General features: G+C 43.5%; 1 protein-coding gene across 3 annotated transcripts in view; it reads left to right on the plus strand.

Moving 5' to 3' along the window:
- Positions 1–25747, plus strand: part of LOC111834806 (sodium/potassium-transporting ATPase subunit beta-1-interacting protein 3) — a 68159-nt gene that overhangs the window by 23884 nt on the left and 18528 nt on the right. For 2 of the 3 annotated variants that reach the window (XM_072700106.1, XM_023794494.2), the window contains exons 2-3: positions 16012–16149; positions 18791–18871. In XM_072700106.1, coding sequence (XP_072556207.1) covers positions 16012–16149; positions 18791–18871 — 219 coding nt within the window. Of the gene's footprint in view, positions 1–14439; positions 14706–16011; positions 16150–18790; positions 18872–25747 lie in introns of those variants that run through there. The other variant, XM_072700108.1, reaches the window with a different exon arrangement.

A 25747-nucleotide genomic window follows, 5' to 3' on the forward strand; every position in this document is an offset into this window, starting at 1 on the left:
ATAAATAAAAAAAAGACAGAGTTTACGGAAGTACAAATGTAAAAAGATGACATATGCCTGTAAGTAAATTTACACTTCACCTTTTCATTTATTTACTATGCGTTCTTTAGTGCGTATCACTAGTATATTTTGGCTTGTGTGTTTTTGCGATAAGGTTCCTTGAATGTCATGGGAAGGTATATCTGACTGACGTGAGGGTTTGTGGGTCACGTACGTCAGCTGAGAGCTGCCTGGATAAAACTCATGGATTCTGGGAAAGCAGAGCAGCCATGGTCACACTGGTCTACTGATGAATGAATATGGAATATGGACACTGCAAAGTACAGTGGGAATATGGTGATTGGGAAACTAACGCAGGCGAGTGAGTGTCTTCGGTCAGGCTTGCCGCATAATGGCTTCCTGGCTTTGTATGTTTATTAGGCACGGAGAAATGCAGGCCATGATGAATGGCCTCTCAAAGACGCGGCTCGTAAATAAAAAGAGGCGCTGACAATGGAGGGGCCGAGCATCGCTCTCCCCCCGCATGGCAAACGCACAGGCGCTCCATCCGTTTAATGAAGTCAAATGGTCACGGTGGCTGTTGCTATGACAACACCGAGGCGGCCCGGGTACCGGCAGCGATGTGTAAGTGAGAACAAAAGCTGTGATTATTTGGGGACCAAAGTCTTCCCGTGGGCGAAGCCACCGCCCGAGGACACTGTACGTCACCGGAGAAAGTTACATCTATTAGGAAATGTAGCGCTTACTAAAGCCAGCATCACCAAATGCGCTTTTGGTTATTGTTAGTAACTTAACCAGACAGCACAAATGTATGGTTTTATGGTGGGAAGTTTGTGTCACTCAGTGGGTTAGATTGTTGTGCCTCTGATCAGAAGGTCACAGGTTCAAATCCCAGGGTCGTCGGAGTGTTTTTACTGTTTGGCCCCAGAGTGAGGCCCTGATTTACTCCAGAGTCTGGCCCTGCTTTCTCAGATGTACGCTGATCTAAACTTAATCCAGCAAATTTATTCTTTAGCTTGGTCGCCTCTTTCTCATTCAGAAAATGAGAACATCTTATTTATTTAGAAGACACTTTTATCCAAAAGTACATACGTCTTTGAAATAGCGAGGTCATGACTGTCCAAGAAGCAACTTGGGGTTAATGATGACATCATATTGCCAGCACTGGGAATTGAACTACCAACCTTCCGGTTACAAGCACAGCATTGTAACCAGCTGAGCCTCTGACCAACATAGCCATACTTTGTCTTTTATTTACACCTTACATAAATTAATGTAAAGACTTAATGGCCCATGGAGCTCTGAATGAGTAATTGTCTGCAGAGATAAGTGTTGCTGTTCGTTTAAATCCCAGGCCATTGATTTCATTAATTGGCATCAGGAGGCTCTAAATGCCATTCGGCTCTATCGCGTTTGGTAATGCAGATTGGCACCCTGTGTAATTAAGTTTCCATTTAGGATTTGATTTGAAGAAGTATCTGCTTAATGACAGCCTGGGCATTCGCCTCCGGTGCCAATTGCCTAAACTGAAACTCTTAGTGAATATATTTACGGAATTAATAAGTGAAGTTTGGAGGAACTAATTACACCATTAATGGGACATATATTTCTGTTATCATAACAATTAATATTTGGTGCTATGCTTTAATTTTTTTTAATGGAAAAAAGGTAACAGGCCCCGTTGGCAGCCATTGCATTTGGGATCCTCTTACTTCTCATGCTTGTCAGAGGTGCCCCTCAGGGGCATTGATTGACTGATGGTCAGCCACCAATCACATCCCAGCTCCCTTTTCATTTTCCAATCACATCCCAGCTCCCCGTTCATCTTCCTATCACATTCTGCCTTCCTGTCCACCTTTCTACCTCATCTCATTTCACCTTCCTGTACATCTTCCGATCACATCCCAGCTCCCTGTTCATCTTCAGCCAGGGACATTACCATAGCCGTTGCTTGCAACTGGGAAAGGCTGTTACCAGGAGTGTCTTGTGGTTGTAACATTGTTTTCCAAGAGGAGTATTGCTTGTACATTCATGGAAGATATTCTAATTACAGACGCAAAGTGCAGAACTGGAAAAACTATGCACTATATGATTGTACGATACAGTCGCGTGTTTCTGTGGAAATGCATACAATTCCATTACATTCCAGCATGAAACAATGATAAGTTTAATCTGCCAAAAAGTATTTTTGGGTCAAATGCAGGCATGTTGGTTTGGAACTGTGAATCTGTTCTATTTTGAACAGAGTTCTTTTTTCATTTTACAAATTATTCACTCAACACCGTTGAGATGAACCAAGATTAATTATCTTCCCTGTAAGCCAAATGTTGGTTTAATTACTCACACCATTCAGCTTCCCCCAGAGAGTGAGGCTTTATTGCAGAGTGAGAGCTGGCGATGTGCCGGTGATGTGTCGGTGATGTGCTGCCGATGTGCCAGCGATGTGCTGGCAATGATGGATTGTAAGCCATCTGCAGGCCGGTGGTAATCAGCAGTGTGGTTATCAAACAGCTTCTCATGCGTTTGTACAAAGTGGGATCCTCTTTACCTGCAACAGGGTGGAGATGAAAAAGAAAATGCAAAATACCTTTTCAGATACCAGAAGTTCATTTCATGCATAGGAATATGTTGGTCTGTTCCACCAGTACCTCATTTCCTGATCTGATAAACACAGCTATCTCTGTTCATAGTCTCACAAAGGAACACGGAACCACAGTGTTCCCCTTTATCTCATATTCTTCTCAGTACATGGCAGTATATGGTTATGAATCGGGTATGATTGTGTAATCAGTTCACTGTCATTCATCAGGTTAATAACCTTTTCAACATCATTGTGAGACAAACTTGTAGCGCTGAGTAATTAACATCTCCCGGAGCTCCCCTCTGTTCGTTGGTTTTTATGGTGCTGAAGGCAGTATCTGCTCAACATCTGAAGATATCTTCCTGTGTTTATCGTGTTCAGTGCAGTTGTGGCCCAGTGCAAAGAAGCATCAAAGCCCAACAAGCACTTTTCAATGTCTAACCACGTAAACTGCTCCTCGAAGCAAGAGATGCAGATGCAAATCAGCCACTTGGCTGTTTTTCTCTTGGTAAGACATTACCATGTAGGAGACAGGCTATAATATAGATATATTTTAAGCCTTCTAATAATAGTTCCTCATGAAAATTCTGGGAAGAGACATCAGAAGTGGCAGAAGATCTTCCATCTTCCGGTCTCTGCATTTTAACTTATTAATGCAATCTCAAGGCAGCTTAAGGCTAATCAACTTGATTCTGACTATTTTATTTAATCTTTTGGTAAGATTTTAATCCGATGAACGGAAGTATCCTACTAATTAAGGTACCTCAGCGGCAAAGGCGTATGAGAGAGTTTGATATTGGGGAGGACCCAACTTAATAATTAAAATGCAAAGGTCTGCTTATGAAAGGGCGGGGGTCAATGAAGTCACATTAAATATTTGGGGGGGGGGGGGTGCATGTCCCCCAGTCACCCTGATTCCTAGGCTCTGCTCGATGGTTCAGTAAACAAAATGACACAATGTCTCACATCAGGAGTTGCTGAGTGGCTCTGGGCTGAATATCCATCTTACCAGCCAAAGACCTTGACGTCGCTCCATGACATGCTGAAGGTGGGGTCATTCTGTGCTTGAAGGGCGTATATCAATTGAATGCTTCCTAAAAACCCTTCATATGCATATAAGTTGCCAGCTGTTTGGAGCGCAGATGCTCTGCAGACTTCATACAACTGAACTGTAGTAAAACAGATGGGTCTTTAAAATACGTGCAGTTCCATGAAGAATTTTAAAATAACTCTAGAGCCGTATAGAGAGAGAGCTGCGTTAACTTCCTTTACTCCAATGGACCATTTTTTCTGCAGCAACGGTAGATCGCGACGCCCCTCCATAGATCCTGGAAATTTGTGTCAAATACTAGCAGCGTAATAGAGTTACAGCAGAATAGACCTTTTGCGCTGCACTTTGAAAGGGTAAGACATTTAAAACATCTGATTTTGTATTATCAGCCCCTCAGTATCACATTAACATGTGTATTAAAGCATATTAGTGGGTTATCCTCCACAAAATGACTAGATTTAGGGAATTTTAACCGATAAGGCTAAAACACTGGATAAAGTTAGCAAACATAACATTAATCACAAACAGCCTATTAATGGTATATTCTGTTCTCTTAATGCTATCTCATCCAACACTGGGATTACAGAAAAAGGCTTCTAAATTGTTTTTTTGCAGGGTGGCAGCAGATAAATATTAGCTGAATATAATATTGGAGTGCGTATATAATATTGGTTGTGCGTGATCTCAACTCCCTGGGTTTTGCAAGATTTTCCCTGTTCCTTACATTTAATTAATAAACCAAATATTAAGCTTCCCAGTCGTGTGGTCTTTGTGAAAATGTGAAAATGCAGTATTTGAATATCACTACTTCACTTTTCTGCAATCTTTAGTTACGGTGAGATTTCTCCTGTGGAGTTGACGGTTGTTTTTTTCTTCCTTCTCCTCATTACATTACATTACATTATCCTTTCTCTGAGCGATTAGTGCATCTCCATGCAGAACAGCAAACCATGCTGTAGATGATATGCAAGGACCACGTGGAGGAAACAGACACAGACAAACTGCTTGGCATGCGATTCACGTTGAAGTTTATTAGTGATTAAGTCATTAAGATTATTTAGGTCCTCAGTTAACACGGGATTACTGAAACCTCTGTGAATTAAAGAAAGAAACATTAATCTGATCTGAATTTTGAAATGTTTCGTCCCTTCCCCTCCCTCTAAATATATCAATAAACATTAGGATATGACTGCTCTTGACTACTGTACAAGTTTAAGAACAAAATTAAAAAAAAAAATCACCAAAAGAAAATCGCTGTTATATCTCTCCGTATTTAATGCATTCAAATTGCCCGGCAAGCATTTCCTGGAACTATTCAAAGTCTAAAAGAACCATGTAACGATCAAGCACTGAACTGAACTTCTTTTGACACGACTCACTCTCTCTACACGGCTCTGAATAACTACTTATAAAAATGTATCATCCTGCCTTAAGGCACATATTTTTAAACTAAACATATTTTATGCAGTGATTAACTAAATCAACTTAATATCATCACTTTCTGTTTTAAGACAAGCTCTATTGACGTCAGTAGAATTAGCAAACGGCCAGATGGATGTTGCAGCTTTGTGAGAAATTAACTTTATGCTCATGTGTGGTTCATGAGGCTTTCTGTGGCCCTTTAGGGTCAGTGGGCCCCTGTTTCAGAACCTCAGTATTAAATGCTTCTCATGTGATCATTGCTTTGGCACCGCAGAACCTTAGCTGTGTGTGTGTGTGTGTGTGTGTGTGTGTGTGTCTGTGTGTGACAGAGCTGATCTGTGTCACTAACAACTTCTATACTGAATCTTCGCACTTGATGATGATCTTGCAGCTTCTGTACAGCTTCTGTACAGCTTCACGAAACGTCGCTTCTGATCTCATCCCATCATCCTTGGCGACAGACATTGCTGTCTGCTACGGAAGAGCCCTGGCAGTTTGTAAAGTCCATCACATGTCTGTGATGTAGGGATGTTTCATCATATACAGAAAGGTCTCATCTCACAATGAGCTCCGTGTTGCAGAGACACAGAGTGTGTGAGCATGAAAACCTCGCTGACTGTCTCACCCGGCACAGCCTCTGCTCAACCTCCTAACTGGGTCAGAGAGGGGGCGGGGGGGGGGGGGTAATGTCTTTGTCATTGTCCTACCCTGTCACACAGCTGGAATCCTTCCTAATAGTCCAGTGTAGATTTTATCATACCTATCCATCCATTCACCTGTCCTTTTCTAACTGTCTCTGACCTTGGATAGGTATTATATTAGTATTAATATTTTGATAATCTTTGCATATATATTTTCCTTGCTGTTGCAATCTTAGAAAGGTACCTCGCCTTAGGGTACAACAGCGGGTCCGTCTACTAGCACTTAGGGTCCCTGCGCATTCTACTAATCTGTGTGATTATAATGCATCTTTGATATGACGACTGAGTGGGAAAAATGTGCCGTTTTTGTTTAGGGTTCCTGAAATAGAAATTGAGCTGAAATCCCAGTCGGTGTCTTCAGGCTACAGAGAAACCCTGTTATAATGAAATAGTGTTTGGGGGCAAAATAGAGAGAGATGTATGAAGAGCATGTCTGCTAAAAGGCTGCTTTGTGTGAGTGACATCTTAGAAAGTTCGTAATATTTTCACCTCACAATCAGCCACCATCTTGGAGTCGCTTGCTCACATCATTTTATCTTGTCCGCATTGTTATATAAATGTGTCACTATTTTAATGGCCTCCTGTTAAACAAGGGGCCCAATGTAGTGGCTGAGCTTCAGTGTCATTCTGGGAAATGTCCTGTCAAAGGCACTTTATACATGGCTGGGGGTGACAGTGAATGATGATCCTGACTTAGTGCTGCTGTCGGGATCCCAAACCAGTCCATGCCGGAATCCAGGATCCAGCCTGGGTCTGCAACAGGACGAGCCTCTCTCCCCAGATCGTCCTCACCAGGGGCATACCTACAGCTCAGTTTTAACCAAGTGCTGGTCCCCCTAAATCTACCAGAGAATCCTTGCCCTTCCGACTTCCCTGGTAACTCACATACTTACTAGATTCATCTGCCTAACATTTCCAGTCTGATTACTTAAATACCAGTCGTCTTCATTAATTCCTTGCGAGGTTTTGTGAATTTACTGAGTGCTTTGCACTGATGCTTGTTCTTTTACTGAGCTGGTCTCCTTGGGGCCTGTATCATAAAACTGGATTTCTTGCTTAGCTGGATAACTTGTCGGATTTAAGGTAGTCTGGGCTAAACGTAAGTATACAAAGATAAAGTCCATTTAAACTGGGGTACCTTAAATCAGACAAATGATCCTGCTAAGCATGAAATCCCGCTTTGAGATACAGACCCCAGGTCTTCAGTTTTTCTTTTACAGGCTGTTCATTTGGGATTTTGGATTCTGATTCTGGTCCTGTTCTGCCCCGTTCTGGTTTCTTTGACCATTTGCATTTTGATGATTTTGAGTTATTGGATTCTGATTTGGCTTTAATGAATAAATGACCATGGAAAACTCTGCACATGGACCTCTGCCTAATTCACTGCAGCTGCGAACGCTGCCGCATAAAGTGAATTTCACAAGCAGTCGTCCTGAATCAAGCCTGTAAGTTAACTGAACTGGGCTGTTCCCCAGAAAATGAGTGGGGAACGCTTATAGAGTAGAGGAATAAATGACTTGAGTATTGATTATAAATCAGCATTTTTTACACATATTCCGCTTGGTGGGACGTCCAGGTGCAGTGAGTCTGAAATAAAGCCATACTGAATGCAGCCATATTTAAATCTGTCACTGTCCTTCTCATAGAAATGATTTTCCACACCTCTGGCAAAGGAACCCGGTACTAAGTCACGTACATGACACCCGACGGGGACCGTTAAAGGCTAGTAAACATTTTAATCTTCACAGGATGGGTGTGTGGTCCCTGTGTGGGAGTCATTCTCTATCTGTGGGCAGCATTAAATCACATTCATTGTTCTTTTCGTTCTCCATTTCTCCAAAGTCAGTTGATATGGACTTAAAATGAATGCCCTGGCCACAATGAAATGGAGCCACCTTGGTAACATGCCCTCTATCAAAAAGAAAAGTTGAAAAGATGTTGCGCAGCTCCTGCTCCAATACCGCTTCGCTCTTGTACAGTACCTGGGGCTGTCGCCATTGCATCTTAATAATCACCAGGGCTTCAGATGACGGGTGAAACGTTTATCCGGACGCCAGCTTTTCGAAGCTATATGGACGCTACTTACTCCCACTATTTGGAATGCAGATTAGTAGTACCTCTAAAATATTAATGAGAGGTGCATCGTGACGCCCTTATGTTAGCAATCTGTGTAAGTTCAGCGTATCCTTATGTTTAATAAACATGTTGGACTTCAATCTGCAAAAAGTACCGCCACACCGCCGATGTATTTAACCCTGTTTATCTCCTCTTTTAAAAGATGTTATGGTTGCTGAGCCGTCCCGTTCGTCATGCCACTTAAGTGCTTTCTGCTTACAAGATTTACCAAAACAGTAGCATGCGGCGTGCTCCGCTAACTGAATTTAATAAAAATAAAATTAAATAATAATTTAATAATAATGAACGCTGATGTAAAAAGAAAGCTTACATGCCCAGTCATGTATCTTAGTTTTGGCACCTAAATGCTAGCGGTCAACAGCAAGGGGGAATCAGAATAGCCGACAGTCCAGCTCAATATAATAGTTTCTAGACATAAGAGCTGGTATAACTGGATACTCTGATTGTGAGCCTCTTTAGATTCATGAGCTTTTGGTCAGAGTATAACCACTACACTACTTTCTGAGATAAAAAGTACTAAATGAGTATTAAAAATGTATTTTAAATGCATTTGCTGAAATGGCAGGCTGTGTGGTGAGGAAAGGCTCTTTGTCTTATGGTTTGCATTTGAGGCCTCTTGTTTCTTGTCAATCCCATCATGGAATTCCTGTTTCCCACTCACTGCCAGAATTGGCCATTACGATTGGCTGTGCTGTCTGCATTGCAGTCATACATGTATGGTTGTCTTATGAGTGCTGTAGGGCTGCAGAGGACAGGAACAGCACAACAGCAGAGCATCCCTTTCCTGCTCTTTGTTCTTTATAATTTATTCCGGAGACCTGAGCTGTGAGAATGAGATGAAACATCTCATTTTGAAAGTGCCTTTTTCTTTGGTAAGCTTTTAAAGAGAATGTGGGCCTAGCTGATCACTTTTGAAGGAGAGATATTTAAACTCTCTGTGAAGAGTAATTTGTTGCTGACTGCAAATCCCCGTTCTCCTTTAAGCACCACAGACATGCTCCCATTGCTGAAAATTTGCTCCAGAAATTTGGCAAATGAGATTAGTTATGTCTAGTGAATCTATCTATCATCGAGACAGCTGGGAAAAATGTATGAAATTACACAGTGTTTGTTTGGAGATGAAAATCGTGAAAATTGTGCCATTGGGACTGAGAAAGCCAGATTAGAGCAGTGAATCCAGGCTAATTTCACTGTGCCTGTCACATGGGCCCAGCCAGGCTGGTCTGGGCAGGACATGACCTCACACTTGTAGGGTTACGCTGCTGCTTCTGCCTGTCCGTGGGTCTGTAGTTGGGTTACTGTACTTTTGGGGGTCTGTAGATGTGTGATTTAGACTTGGGTGCTATCTAGTCTTTCATGCTGTCATACTGACTAGAACATTAAACCTAACCCTAACCCCGAACCCCTAACCCTAATGATGTCCAAGCGCTCATGGTTTATCTCCCACCATGATTCCCGTCCTTGTAACAGGGATTTCATGTCCTTCAGGCAAATGAATCATTCTTAAATATTAAAAGCATGGCTTTTTTGAGAAATATCATTAACCTCAATTGCATTGATAAAAATATCTAAGTGTGGAAGAATGGTGTCTAAATATTGATGAATTTTGATGAATCTTTTTGGCTAAATAAATATTCTGCAGAGATGTAAGTGACTGTAAAATGCACTTGCATGTAGATACTTGATAAGTAATGATAAGTGACCCCCCCCCTGGGTAGCACTGGGCTACTTGACTGTCACCTGGTCTTATTTGGCTTATTTGTGGGCTCCAGCTGATGAGGTCCATGAACCCCAGGCCCTGTCCCCAGCAGGGGATTGCCTGCTCAGTTACACTATTCCCTCACTCTAGTAGGACAGGACATAGTGGTTGTGCTGTATAGTTGAAAGCGACGCTTGGGGTCACAGCAAAGGGTGAACCATTTTTCCTGGAAGCCTGGAGCATTTCAGAGGTTAAGGGCCTAGCTCAAGGGTACATCAGCTATCCTGCTGAGGACGGGATTCGAACCGGTGACCTTCCAGTCACAGAGACATACCGCACTGAGCCATACAACACCAGAGGCATGAGATCCAAAATGCATGAGATTGGCTGAGGACAGTTTCATCATATGTTACTGTGTCAACATGAAGCATGGGGGCAATAGGAACCAGCTGAGTGTGAAAGACCCTTAACCCCCCCCAAAATGATCCAGGGACTCCCTGACACTGCTTTCTCGAAAAAATTTGCCTGCTAAATAAATCGAGTGTAAATAGTATTAAAAATGGGAATGTACACCTTTACCGTAAAACACGGGCAGAAATGGCAGTAATGGAAATGTTATCGCAAGGTGTTGAAGGTACTGGCCACCGTGCATGAAGTACAGCAGAAGTGGTGGCTTTTTGCCGCGTTGTCCGTGATGCAGATCAAGATTGACGAAAATCAAGGCCAACGACAATCCATCAAGAAAAACGTCTGCCTACAAGACATGCCACAAAATCGAAAGTGGACTCGTGCACTGCTGTGGCAGCGTAGTGCATTAAGTCTGCCGCACACTAAGCAGTAGCATATGGATTAGAGATGCACAATATGTCAGTTAACATATCGGTATCAACAAAAGTTTGTTAAAAATCAAGACGTCGGCATTGGTCAAATGTGTCAGTCTTGGTCGATACTGCTGACTGATATTGAGACTTTAGTCAATATTCAAAGTTAGCAGCACCAGAGCTAAATACACAACTACTAAAATAATGGAGATGAATGCATTGGATCTGCCATTTCCCATAGTGGAGGTGAGGGATTCTGCTGGCTTCTTTACAGTTTAGACATTCATTGCAGTCTTAGTTGTGTGCTACTGTACTTTGCTGATGCCTGTCTGCATAAAAAATCCGTTGCTGCACACATTCACAGAATTTTAGGTAAAATCACTGGCATTAGTTTCTCTACACATCAGTGGCGCTCAGCCAGTTATCAGTATCAGCCAGTACTTCCACATCAGTGCACTGCTAATTTCGTGGTTTAGATGTTCAGCCCCAGGTCCTTTATGTTCCACATTTGCATCAAAGTATAATGTAGTGAGTGGTGTGAGAAAGTGAAAGGTCTTTAATCTCGATGGTCTTTAATCTCTTTGACCACCTTTCAGCTTTAAAACGGTCAGGCTTTAATCATTTTTAATGGCAGGATCTGGGTGTATGTTCAGGCCAATCATGGTAGAGCATCTCCATGTCTACAGAAAAAAAAACAAATAGAACCTGAAATCATTTTTAAGTTGCTGTTGATGTTTTAAACTCCGACCCCTTTCAGGCTTTTCAGTGCGCCCCTTCTATTAGTTTCACAAAACAGAGAGAATCGGGGGTCTGCAATGCATTCAGTGATCTTGAGTGTCCTTCTTACAAAATAAACTCTGCTGCTCTTTCTGTGGCCTTTAAGAATTGTATCATAAAAGATGGTCCGAGTGACTTGATCAGAATCAGGGGTCTGCAATTCTTTCAATGACCTTGAGTGTCCTGCTTAGAAATAAGCTCTTTCTGTGGCCTTTATGAAAGAGTGTTATAAAAGATGGTTCAAGTGGCTCAGTCACCCCCGCCGGCAGCAATCCAAACCCCGCATAGCACTCGGATTGATGATGCCATTTCGTCTCATTCATTTATTTATGAAGTTCTTCATTTTACACTTTAAAGAGAGAGAGCCCAACACAGCTACTTCACCTGATCCATACACCTCTGGCGTTGGGTCTTATCCACTGATTTACAGTTTTCACTTGGATGATGCCTTTGATGATGGTGCTGGGGACGGGGGGGGGGCAGCTTTTCAGTCAGATTTCCTTGTCAGATTTCAAAGTAATATTAAGTGTTAGCTCTACTACATACAAATAGAATTCATTCAGTATGAAATTTCAGAAGTTGATTAAGGGACTATCAGTAAATAAATACTGGAATTAATTGTTTTTTCACTCTTGACGCCTTTCCAATAAAAACGTTTACATTTTTAACACTGGGAAGAAGTTGGTAATCCATTATGAATGAAGTTTTAGTGCACAGAAGATGATTAAAGTATTCATGTCAGCTTGGTGCAGTGATGCGTGGGTTCTCGGTGAAAGATCTTTGCTTGTGGTTTTATAAAGAGATTTTGATGTGGCTTTTCATGACAAGAGTTTGATCCATGGAAAGTTTTATAAATAAACCCTCAGAAAACACGGAAGCAGCCTGTCAACAAGACTGTGTAGAGAGCTAGCATGTTGCAGTCAGCTTGGGGATCTGAACCCAAAAGTTCATGAGAAGAGAGCTGCTTTTTGCTTCCATTTCAGAAAGTCTGATACTTAAAAGGCTGGAACAGTCAGATGTGTGAGCCTTTGGAAAAGAGTCTTGGAAAATCTCGTCAGGGAGTAAATAAAATTGGTAAAGTTCTGCTAGGATGTACTGTAATTGAGTGTGAAGAGCACCTGATCTCAGGGTGTGAGGAACACCTGATCTCAGGGTGTGAGGAGAGGAGCACCTGCTCACAGGGTGTGAGGAGAGGAGCACCTGCTCACAGGGTGTGAGGAGCACCTGATCTCAGGGTGTGAGGAGCGGAGCACCTGATCTCAGCGTGTGAGGAGTGGAGCACCTGATCTCAGGGTGTGAGGAGAGGAGCACCTGATCTCAGCGTGTGAGGAGTGGAGCACCTGCTCACAGGGTGTGAGGAGAGGAGCACCTGCTCACAGGGTGTGAGGAGCACCTGATCTCAGCGTGTGAGGAGCACCTGATCTCAGGGTGTGAGGAGCACCTGATCTCAGGGCGTGAGAAGCACCTGCTCACAGGGTGTGAGGAGCACCTGATCTCGGCGTGTGAGGAGTGGAGCACCTGATCTCAGGGTGTGAGGAGTGGAGCACCTGATCTCAGGGTGTGAGGAGTGGAGCACCTGATCTCAGCGTGTGTGGAGTGGAGCACCTGATCTCAGGGTGTTGCTAAGCTGTAGCTCAGCTGAAGTAGCATGTATTTCACTCTCTTGTGAAGCTTCCAGAATGACTGACACTCAGGAGGATCCACTTTAACATGCATCATGTGGAGCACATTTGTAGGCTGTGTCTTTGGGACAGAATCCTGTCTCCCTCTGTCTGTGTCTTTGGGACAGGATCCTGTCTCCCTCTGTCTGTGTCTTTGGGACAGGATCCTGTCTCCCTCTGTCTGTGTCTTTGGGACAGGATCCTGTCTCCCTCTGGCTGTGTCTTTGGGACAGGATCCTGTCTCCCTCTGACTGTGTCTTTGGGACAGGATCCTGTCTCCCTCTGGCTGTGTCAGGGTCCTGCTTATAAATACCAATATTACATTTCCCAAAAACAAGTTAGTTTTGTTAGTTTCAGAATTGACCTCCTTAAGATTCACTTCTGCTCTTATCTTTCTGCTGAAGGGATTATAATGGCTCTAGCACTGGAATAACACCCCAATAAATTTTAACATATGACAGACATGGGGGCCGCTAAATAAGACCTGTGTCTCCGATGGGGACTTTATAAGGATGCTTATTACTTGGGGTTACCCTCAAACAAAGGAATCATATCCCAGTTCTGTGGTAAAACTGTCTCCTTGTGTCTTACTCTGGTCTGACCTGACTTGTTTAATAGGATTTCCTTGTACTCATTAATTATTAAAAAGGTGCATGTGTGTATGTGTATATATTATGTATTAATGGGACACCAGAAAAACCTTACAGCTCAAAACGAAGCCTGCTAAGCTAACGTAATGCTAGCATACATCCTCCCATTCAGTCCTTGGCCATAAGTGTTTATCAGGTTCTATGTCACAGTGTAAATGAATTTGGCTGCATTTAAGATTGCGACTATAGTTGTTAACTGTATTCAACCACCAAGTCCGGAGATATTGTGACAGAAGCTTCTTCTGGTTTCTGGAGCGGTGTTTATATACATCATGTACTTGTGTGCATGAGTTTCCGGCCAACCTCATGCAAACTTCACGTGGACTTAATTTTCTCTTCATTCTATGTTGCTATACTAGGTTTGTGTTTTTTAACAGTTATTTGACATACATCATCTCTGTGATAGGCTGGCATTCTGACTGGGCTGTTCCCCTGCCATGTGCCCTGTGATAGGCTGGCATCCTCACTGGGCTGTCCCCTGCCTTGCGCCCTATGATAGGCTGGCATCCTGACTGGGCTGTTCCCCTGCCATGTGCCCTGTGATAGGCTGGCATCCTGACTGGGCTGTCCCCTGCCTTGTGCCCTTTGATAGGCTGGCATCCTCACTGGGCTGTCCCCTGCCTTGTGCCCTATGATAGGCTGGCATCCTGACTGGGCTGTCCCCTGCCTTGTGCCCTGTGATAGGCTGGCATCCTGACTGGGCTGTCCCCTGCCTTGTGCCCTGTGATAGGCTGGCATCCTCACTGGGCTATCCCCTGCCATGTGCCCTGTGATAGGCTTTTAAATAGCCAGCGAATGTTCACCTGGCTCTGAGAATTGGGGTAAGGCAGCAAAGGGCAGATGCACTGGTAGCTGCAGGCTGCGGTTTGATTGGCCCCTGACTGTGTCTAATTGGGGGCAGCTGGTGGAGGTAGATCAGCAGAAAGGATCACTTTACTCCCTACGGACCTGGTGAGGCACAGATGGAAGCTGCTCCACGGGCATTTCAGTAGCGTGCAGGCGAATCACAACCGGCCCCGTCTGCAGTGTGGAAGGATCTGCTGTGGTCACACTGCAGGGCCACCGGCTTTGGGAAAGCTGTGAGCAGGATGGGGGTGGCTATAGTTAGTACCCCGAGCAAGGCTATTAAAGCTCAGTGTGGTTTTTCCTTGCTTTATGTCCGTAGCTTCCTGGATAAATTTGGTTAAATTTGCAGATGACACCAAGGTGAGTGGTGTAGCAGATACTGATCTAGCAGCACAGAGGCTACAATGGGATCTTGATTTTATTAGCGACTGGCAGATGAAATTCAACATAGATAAATGTAAGGCTTAAAAGGAAGCTTTATCTTTGTAGTAAAAACAGCTTACTTTCACCTCCGTAACGTCGCCCGTATCAGGCCATACCTTTCAAACTCTGCTGCCGAGTCCCTCATTTCATGCCTTTATCTCTAGCCGTCTTCACTACTGCAACTCACTACTCGCTGGTATCTCCGCTAAATCTCTTCATAAACTTCAGATAGTTCAGAACCCTGCTGCCCCCCTCCTTACCCACACTCGTTCCCATCAGCACATCACACCCGTTCTGCAGAGCCTGCACTGGCTCCCTATAAAAGAGCGTATTCATTTCAAAATACTGCTCCTGACATTTAAGGCTCTTAATAATCAAGGTCCCCCATATCTTACTGATTTCCTTCTACCCTACCAGCCTCCCCGCAGTCTTAGATCTTCCTCTACTGGCTCTTTCCTCATCCCCCCTTCCAAATTACATAGCTATGGTGACCGTACATTCTCCCATTTAGCTCCCCGCCTTTGGAACTCACTACCTACTAGCATCCGTTTATCGACCTCTGTTTCAGATTTTAAAACCAAGCTAAAAACCTTTCTTTTTGCTCAGGCATTCAATCTTCCGTATGCATAATGTGTATTTGTGTAATCTGTTTTCTGTGTACAGTACTTACTCTGTAAGGCGACTTTGAATTCTTGTAAAAGCGCTATATAAATAAAATGTATTATTATTATTATTATTAAAATTCACAGCTCAGAAACTGAACTGAAGACTTTAGGAGTTTGTTTGTTCCACTGCAGTGTTTATTATCTGTTTAACTGTTTATCATGTTTTTAAAAGTAACTGTTTATGATCTCCGACCATATTTACCAAGATAATAGGGGGGCGTATGTGGCTCAGGTGGGGTAGGCTGAGCCTGTAATCAGGAGGTCACGGGTTCAAATCCTGTGTTTGACAGGGTGGTCCTATCTGCACTGGGTCATCAACCCCCTGAAAAATGCACTCAGCCACCAAGGTCATTTTCAACCCTGTGTCTTGAAAAAGGAAAGAATGATGGGATATTTAAAAAAAAAACAACATTCTAAAGGACATGTTTTAGCAGCAAATAAAGCTGAATTTTACTGAACCATTAGTATTATTGATTTTTTCCCCTAATGTGTGTGAAGTAGTTTACACAGTTTTCAGGCTATAATGATGGTTAATAATATGTTTAATAATCCAGCTCATTGCTACTTTTTCTCCACAGCTCGCATCACTGGAGCGACAGATCTTTGACTTCCTGGGATATCAGTGGGTCCCCATCCTCGGAAACTTTCTGCACATAATAGTTGTCATCCTCGGCCTCTTTGGAACAATTCAGTATCGCTCAAAATACATTGTGGTGGTGAGTAACTATTATCGCTATTTCTGCAGGGTGCCAAGGGTTGGTGTCTCAGATGTAAGGTTGACCACCATGTCAAAGGGGAGACAATCTGAGCTCCTTCAAGTCTTATAAACGGCTTTAAAATTGAAAGGCTCCTGTGCTTCGGAAAATAGTTCAGTTCTTCTTGTGCTTTTACTAGTTTGTTTCTTTGACTGAAAGACTCACATTAACATTTGTGACACATGCACGACTATAGGAGACTGACCAATCAGCACACAGCAAGAACTTCGTGCTTAAGTGAAATCCAGGTCGTTTTAATTGAAATGGTAGTTCGCAAACCCTGTCCTCTCTCATAGTGTCCCCCCCTGGCGTGGATTAGGTTTCCATCCTATTTGGATGGGTCATAAACATGCTGCAGTAGGAGACCGTGGCCCATGTCTGCTTCATGCCAGAATGCTGCACCTCCAAAGCTCTAAATCATCTTCCTGGCTCTTAAGTGGAGTCTCTTCCCTGATTACATGCCAACAGCATAAACAGAAGCTCCAGAAAAGCTGCTTGTTGTATGAAGATGCAAATTCCCAGATGGTGTTGCGGCTGCCTTCTGGCCTGACTCTGCCCCCCTCCAGCCTCAATGGCCCCCGGATGGCCTTTAAATAAGCGCTCTGAAATGGCTAATTATGAGACTTTGTCCTGGAAGTTTGGGGTCAGTGCTCCCCAAAGCATTTCCAAATTGCTCTCGTTGCTGATTTCTGTGACACTTCACATTTAAGAGCCTCATTTGCCCAAGTATTTACACTCAGAATCAATACCAAATGTGCCGGAGAACAAGTTGCTCTTTTTTATGACTTATCTAGTTTTTTGGTAACTTTACAATAACATACATATACTAGTGGCCAAAATTGTGGAAACACTTCCAATTTTTAGAGCTTGCATAACTTGTTCCAGTTACTTATTTAATCATCCAATGATATTTGTAACATTCTTTGATTTTTCATGAACATTACCATCGGTATTCATGTAGTAATTTCTAAAGCATAATGCCAAAAATGTTAGGTGTTTTCATAATTTTGGCCACTATTGTGGCCAAAATTATCTGTTTTTTTTTTTTTTTTTTTTTAATTTTTAACCTCTGGGTGAGGAGCTGACTTAGTACTTCATGTGGTCGGGTGAGATGTTGAAATGCCAAAACGATCAAATGTGACGTGTTGGAAAAAAAAACAAGAGACTGAGAACGTGTCAGAAGCAGAGACCTCAGCAAATGGCTGTCCATTCACTGGCCAAACAGGCGCGTGTAATGGCCTGAAATGTAAGCACAGACTGTCACTTGAATCAGACTATTGTTTCAATAGACATCAGTGTTTTGTTGTAATTAGATTTTTTTGTGTAATATTGGAAGTAGCAATAGATTTCCTGTTATGCTGTAATGAAAGAGAATGGAATTACAGTGAATTACAATGACAAAATTTTCATTTAAAATATATTTATTTGAAAGATGCTTTTATCAATAGTGACATACAGTTGAGAAGGCAGGGTCAGACAGTCCTCTACAGCAGTTGGGAGTTAAGGTCCTTGCTCAGAGGCACAGTGATGACATCACTCTGCTGGTTGTGGGATTCTTTACAATGACCTTCCAATCAAAAGCACAGAATTTTTGCCTTTAAATGTTCAAAAACCCTGACATACCACCTGGTGAAACCTCAGACTCCATAAACACCATCTTCAAAACAGTTTCCTGGCAGTAATGAGTTTGAAATGGTCTTTGTAAACGTACAGACTTTTAAACTTCCTTTAATTGCTGCCCATCACCTTGACCTAACTTGTTATTTTTATGTTGTCGCTCTACCTTATGACTTCAACTTAGCGCTGTGTTCGGAGTAGGATGGTCGGGTTTACTAGACATGAACGCGTTACATTTCAGAGGTTGATCGGTCATGAAGCACGTAATCACATAAGTCCCATTCTGACATTGGTGGGACAGGAGATGTCTGGCTCTTCTGCTAAGTGGCTCCAGATGCAGGACGGCTGCTGGACGTCCTGTCATTTTTGCCGCTGATGATGGGGAGGCTGGTGGGATATTTGGTTGGAGCCAAGACTTGCAAAGTCTTGGAAACTTACTTGGAAAGTGCAGTGTTTTGTGAACAGATTTCTTGTGCTGGTGAATTTTTCAATCAAAATCCCAGGAATCCTCAGTGTATAACAGCTGGTGTCAAACAAGCTAGTTGTTAGCACGATGCTATTAATTGCGATGTATTATGGAACTCGTGTCAGTAGCTGGATGCAGCCTTGCATTAGTAAATAGCTGCTGCTCGTGTGGTGGGGGCTGGCCCCCGGGAGCCCTGCTCCTTTTAGGATCCCTAAAGCTCCCCAATGGGGGATTATGGGTGGCCTTTTTTCCACATTGATCTTTCAGTGTGACGGTTTCATGCCCTTCATGCTGTGGGTGGTGTGTGGCTCAGTGGCTTAGGCGGCCGTGCCTGTGATTAGAAGGCTGCTGGTCCAAATCCCAGGGCTGGCAGACTGATGTCACTGCCGGGCCCCCTGAGCAAGGCTGTTAACCCTAATTGCTCCAGGAATTGGCTGACCTTGCCTTCTCAAAAATGTATGTCACTTTGGATTAAAATGTCTGCTAAATAAATGTAAAAATGTCTTTCTCTCTCCCCAGTACTCCATCTGGATCGCTCTATGGGTGGCATGGAATGTGTTCGTTATCTGCTTCTATTTAGAAGTTGGAGGTCTGTCTAAGGTAAGGTCACATGCTACATAAATATATGCTAAATCAGTGAGCTGGTTTTGCTGCAACCCAGTGTGGAATATGCAGATGGGTGGATGGATGTGTGTAATTCACTGTGCATAGTGTTTCACGGTTACCATGGTATTAGTGAAGTTCATTTTATCTTAACCATGACATACCTTTGAATTGTTTGAAATGAAAGTCACATGACTAGTAATTTCACTGGCTCTTATTGCTGTGCGAAGCTTCTTAGCATGAAGCTCATAGTGACAGAGCTATGGATTGACACTGCTATCAGATTCTCTTGCCAAAACCTATTTCCTTTGGTCAGCTTCCACTGCATTAAACCAGTGACCAATAGCACAAGATAATTTCACTGGTTTTAGGTTACAGAGATGACACCAGTGGTGTTGGGTTATGGAGATGATGGCACCGTCTTTGACTTATGGATTTTGGGCAAAGTCATAGCCGTCTTTCATGTCCCTTATTGCACTGCTGTCTTATGTTCTAGGTGTTTGGAGGAAAACCACATCTTAGCCTGTTCTTGGTCAGAGTTAATATTTCACTGGAATGAGCTGCAGTAGTCAGCAGTTACATAATCCAGGGGTGTTAGCCCCAGCTCTCATGCAATCACTAATGCAGATCAAGGCCACTCCTCTGGACAGAGTGACACTGCAAAGCCGTCATAACAAAAGCCCGTTAAGAACAGACAAACAACAAAGCAAAAAACGGCTAAAGAAAAACAGCATTACTCCAGGGCTGTGCTTTGTGACCCAGAAGTGCCGTCCATCTTTCTGCTTCCAGGTGACCTGAACAGTCACCTTGCTGTCTAGCAGGTGGTGAAGCTCTATAAGAAGAGGCAGCCATGTGTTTAAATCTCCACTGGGTGAGATTCTGCTTTGGGTCTCGTCACGCACAGAGAGTGGGACTGTAAATTTAACACCCTGGGATGGCTGTCCCCGGTGATGGATTCGGGAGCAGACGGTTAGCCCTTAATAACATGGCAGAGTGATCATGCAGCCCCTACGGTCACTCTGCAGTTTAGTACACCTCTGAGAGCTAGATATCACCCCTGAACCAGATTCAAATGCTCCCATCCAGACTGGATATCACCCCTGAGCCAGATTCAAACCAGATTCTGTCCAGACTGTGAGTGGAAATGTGTTCAGGACCGTAGAAGTGTTAATTGTTTCTTGAGTTGCAGTGACAACTTTTGAATATGCACTACATTAAATTTCAGATGAAGAAATTAAGGCAATGAGATCTGCTAACGTATTATGATTTAAGCATTGAATGAAACATTATGGGACTGCTGTTATTGCAAAGGATGCAACTCCTCTTCACAAAAATTTTGTAACTGCAATTTTGTATTTTCAACCCATGCAGCTCTTAATAAGCAGGATGATGCTGTGATTTACCTATGGAAAAACAGTGGGTCACACCACTGGGCACAAATCAATCGAATTAGCATACTTTGCAAACAATGCTGCAGGGTTATAAATACTCGGAAGCACGCTGTGAATAGCAGTGAGGAGTTCTGTTACTCTCTCCGGTGCCTTTGGCGATACCTCATCCGAGGACGGCAGGCAAGGTGAGACGTGGAAGTAACTCGGAGGTTTGCGGTGGCCGGGGGGGCTGCTTTGCACGGAAAGACGACGCCCCCGCAATGGTGTGGCGGCTGTTTTTGAAGGACGTGGGAATGATGGTGAGCGAATGCTCTGTCATTCAGCGGCATTAAAGATGGAACACCACTTCGACCGTTCAAAATATCTGACAGGAAAGGGACTTATTTTTGAAGATAACGCTTATCCTGTATTGGTTGAAGCCGATGATGCCCCCTCCCTTGCCGTCGTATGATTGGTTGGCCAGCACTGCTCTTATCCAATAGGTTGACCAGCACTGCTCTTATCCAAAAGACTGCATCTACATGCCAGGATGGATCTCCGTTGAAAAACACCTCACCATTCCAGATTTTTCCAGGTGTTATCTAGTCCGGAGGGTGCATGATCACCCCGTATTTTTTTTGTGGTACTTCCCTGGGTGCTTCTGTTTACTCCCATACTCCAAAATGTGAAGTTATGTGAACTGGTGTCTCAAAAAGCTCACAGTGCGTGAACTTGGGCCACCTGGTGCACATCCCATGCAGGTTGCCCTTTGTACCCTGCCTTGTGTGTCCTGGGACTGGTTCCAAGCTCACCAAGACACTGCACTAGATAATCAGTTATCAGGGTCCAGGGTGTCCCCTGCCTCGTGCCCTGTGATAGACTGGCATCCTGTCCATGGTGTCCCCTGCCTCGTGCCCTGTGATAGACTGGCATCCTGTCCTTGGTGTCCCCTGCCTCGTGCCCTGTGACGGACTGGCGTCCTGTCCAGGGTGTCCCTCTTCTGGGATAATCTCCTGGATCAGCACAAACCAGTACTGAATAATACTGTATATCTTAAGCTATTAAAGTAAAAATGCTACAGGTTAAGTTATAACGTAATAGAATTTTGGCCTGCAACTGATGCATGAGCTCTTTGCTAACTCACTCCCGGCACCATATAGATGAGGGAGAACACTATGTGAATCTGAACTGCTAAAGGAACAGGAGAACAGCAGTTGGATGTTGTAGGCAGTATAAGCAAGCTATGTAAGGTTATACCCTCTATCTTACGGCCTTTGGTCTTTTATTTAACTGGGTGTCAATGCTATGTGACTTTAGCTTTTACATATATCATATATCAATATATCATATGTACAGATCTAAAAATATATGGAGGGTCTGTGTGGTGTCAGTATCAGTCCCTGCCCTCTCATTTCCCTGCCTGGCCAGCAGGTGTCGCAGGTCACCCCTTTCCTAGTGTTTGAGTTCTTTGTAATTATGACCCACATAAAAACCTTGTTAGTCCTAGCCCTAGTGTTTGAGTTGTTAATGACCTGCACCTGTGTCTTGTTGCCCGAAGGCTTTTGGTTAATTGTTGTGGCTCACACCTGTCCCTTGTTTAACCCTTGTTTCCCACGTGTATATATGTGCCTGTCCTTGGCTTTTGCTCCTATTGGTCAACATGCTGGTTTCCTGTGTGGTGTTTGTATGTCTTACCTGCTCGAAGGAAGCTTGTTTGATTCCCGGGGCCTACAGTGTGATGTCACTGTTGGGCCTCTGTGCAAGAAATTTAACCCCCGATAGTTGCAGGGACTGTCTGACCCTGCTGTATCTCAAATAATGTATGCCGCTTTGAGTAAAAGCACCTGCTAAGTACGAGTTGCGAGTGAGTAAGCCATTTAGCCTCCTCTTGGTTCCTCATCCTGCTTCATTGTGTCAGTGTAACATGTCGGAGATGCAGCCCCCACTCAATTTGCGCCCCTCACCCACCTTTGCGGCTGTCTGGGCAGTGCCATGGCCGTCCTGGGGGGGGGGGGCTCTGCCACCGTTGCCCCACTCGGATTCGGCACATTCGGGCACAGATGTACGGAGATGGGGTACTATCCTGTCCCCCGGTGACAGGTGACGTGTACTTTTTGTGGGCAGGATGGCAAACACTTGCCTAGGCATAGTGTAGGTGACAGTGACCAGTGTTATTATTGTTACATTTCAATTTCTCCTCACGACCCTGAATAGGAGAACCAGTTACAGAAAATGGATGAATGGACATTTTAATTTCTCCTGGAAAAAAATCTGTAGGAATGATAAATATCTTGATTAAGGAAGTTGCATTATGGCAAAAACAGGTGGTACATAATGGAAGGTCTGAGCTGAACAAAGTAGGGTGAGATTCATTTTTAATAAATCACCACATTCAGAATTAATAGACTGAAGATGATTGAGAAGTAAATACAAATGTTTGGCTCAAATTTGAATTTATAATTATGGAAACAGAAGTTTTACTGAAAAAATTATTAGTATGTAAAATGAATGGATGGTAAATAGTATTTAACTAAGTACTCACTGAAAGACGTACAGTGAGTGGGTGTGGGGTGAATTGGTTTGCTGCTGTTAAGAATCAAATCTGAATTTCACATTTATCTGGGTTTTAGTGAATAACACAGCATATGTGGATCAGAGACACGTCTTGGGGTTGGAAAAAAGTAATTGTGTCAATAAGGACAGTAAAATGCTCCGGTAGCAAATAGAGGTGTGTAGCTCTGTGAGGTTGGACTCTGCGCCCCTGGTCCGAATGGTGCCACTGTTGGGCTCTTGTGCATGACCTTTAACCCCAATTACTGTAAAAAGCACCCTCTAAATAAATGTCAGTGGTTTCTCAAGAACTGCAATGCTAATTGCAGAGGTGATTGGTCGTTTCGGGTTTCATGTCCTATCACTTACAAACGCTGTAGCCACATGGAATTTGCACAGCTTGTCAGTCCACGTCGTGTCATTTGTGAGCCCAAAACCTCAAGCTGACAAGCATCTGAATGCGGACATCTTGCTGTTGTCAGAGATGGAGGCATACGGCTGGGCTCTGAGACTGATCGCTAAATCATCTCCTTGTCGCCCCGGGGAATGTCTGTCCTGCTCACAGAATACAGATGAAGCCCCCACTTGAAGCTGTGGTCACCCCCGGACAGAACACAAAGTGGCTGGTGACAGTGGGCTTTGCTCCGTTGTCCCTCTGCGGCTCAGAGACAGCCCAGCGCTCCTGCCTGTCCGAGTCAGACTCTTAGCAGCACAGACTCCCACAGCTGGGCTGTGACTCATGACAGCATAAGAACAGGATGGCCATTTTCCAGGCTCCATGGGAATGACAGAGACAGCAGTAAAGTGGTGCTGTCACTAGCCTAGTGTGTGTTTATTTTAGTGTCATCCGCTAATTAACACTAGTGCTGGTCAACTCAAGGGTGACCTAGACGGCTTCCTAGAGCGCCATCTCCTGAGGACTTAGCAAACCTGCGTGTGTCAGGCACCATATTGAGCTCTCTTGTTGGGAAAGGGCCAGATTCCCTTGGGGTTCATCCTGGATGGATGGTACTGTCAGAAGGTGTCGGTACACAAAGAGATCACAGCACAGCACCAGGCTCCGATCGTCCCTGCAAACCGAAACAGCCACGACCCGTTACACAACACACCGGTGTTTATTCGCTGTCATTTCCAGAACATGTTTTCTCTTGATACAAAGCCCAAATCGCTGTCTGCCCCAGACTGTAAAAATCAGTAATTTCCAGGCCGCGTGAGAAATTTTACAAACACTATTTACGGAATGCATAACTCATCTGCACTTGATTTTCTTAAATAAATGTCTTCCAGATAGTAAAGTTTTCTTTTTAAATGAAAAGGAATGAATTTGTAAGTAACTGACAAACACAACAAATTAAAGTGTCGGCATTAAATGTCCCTTTCGTTCGCATTTAATTGCTTTTATGCAGCTATCTTAGCACTAAACTGCTCCATTATGCTAATGCATGTGGAATTAGATCATTATGTTAATGGTACATTGTGCAGTCAGTTTTTTTTTCCTGGTGTTTAATTGCTTCCTTGGTGAATTGTATAAACATGCACATATATCACTTGAAAAGCTTTTTATACCTGCCCAATCTGCGCAATTGTCTGCTTTTTATGCTTTGGTGAAGTTCATTGTATGCATTTCTCCAGGTTTGTGATTTCCGTGCAACGCCAAGCCTTGCATGTGCTTAACTTCCGTGTTTGATACTTAACGGAGTTGTTTTTTTTTTATGGGGATTCAATGAAGTGATGGTACTAAACCTCAGGGTTGTGTTCAGTGTCGGATATCTGTGGTCATTGATTCTTGGCACATAGCGATCTGGTGCTGGATAAGGGGTTTGTACGATGGACCGATGCTGCGTGATCCTTGGCAGTAACTGGACAAGATGGAGATATACTTCACTGCATTGCAAAGGATGCAGAACTTCGGTGTTCCTAACAATTTCTGTAAAGAATGAAGTTTGCACTGTGCCAGTATTATAATTACAGCATGAGCCAGCTGGGAGTAACAGGAGCTGCTCATTAGCAAGGGGTGATTGTGTGGACTCGAGTGTCTCTCTGCACCTTAGTGAGAGCATCCATGTTAATTACTACATGTCACACATCGCCCCTGCTTAAGAATCACCCATATTGAGCTTAATAGAGTTAGCTGTTTGCTTGCTATTTAATCTCACACTTTTCAGGACACCTGTGTCCTGGACTCTTGCTCTGTAATTAGCAGTGCTGTGCTTGCTGAGTTCCGTGGGCCCCTGCCTTCAGTCTCAGCAGCTCGGATCCACATCTTTGCCTCACCCGCGGCCCGCAGGTGCCCAGGGGTTCCTGCAGAAGCTGCATGCGTTGATGTGGAGCGAAGCCAGGGGCGCAGAAGGAGCAGAGACCCCGAGATTTTTCCGGTCTTTGTGTGGTACACACTACAGGTTGACTGATATTTGTTTTTTGGGGTGGGACAGCTGATAGTATGATTGTTACATTCCTACTTAAAATAAACAAGTAACACAGTTGCTAAAGTTGTATTTATGTAGCATTAACATGCAAATACAATTTCTATTAATTATTCATATTAATCACTCTTTAAAGAAGGGCATGCAGCTTATTAAGAGTAATAGAGCATATAAACATTTAACCATACTCGGTGCTCATCTCTGTGGTGTTTCATGACTAAATTTATTCAATTCAATTCAATTCAATTTTATTTATATAGCGCATTATCACAACATTACATTACATTTACATTTATGACAAAAGTAACAAAATATTTTTAAAAATTGAGATCATTCTGGCATTCTGATGTTGTTCATCATGTGAAACTGATGTGAAATTTAGCACTCTTGTTCACTCCTGGCTCACTACTGTAGGTGCTGATAAACCACATTATAACACTGATGAAGTGAGTACTCAGCATGTCAATCATGCACACACACACACACACACACACACACACACACAGACACACACACAGACACACACACAC

Source organism: Paramormyrops kingsleyae, chromosome 15 (assembly GCF_048594095.1).
Source record: "Paramormyrops kingsleyae isolate MSU_618 chromosome 15, PKINGS_0.4, whole genome shotgun sequence".
NCBI lineage: Eukaryota > Metazoa > Chordata > Actinopteri > Osteoglossiformes > Mormyridae > Paramormyrops > Paramormyrops kingsleyae.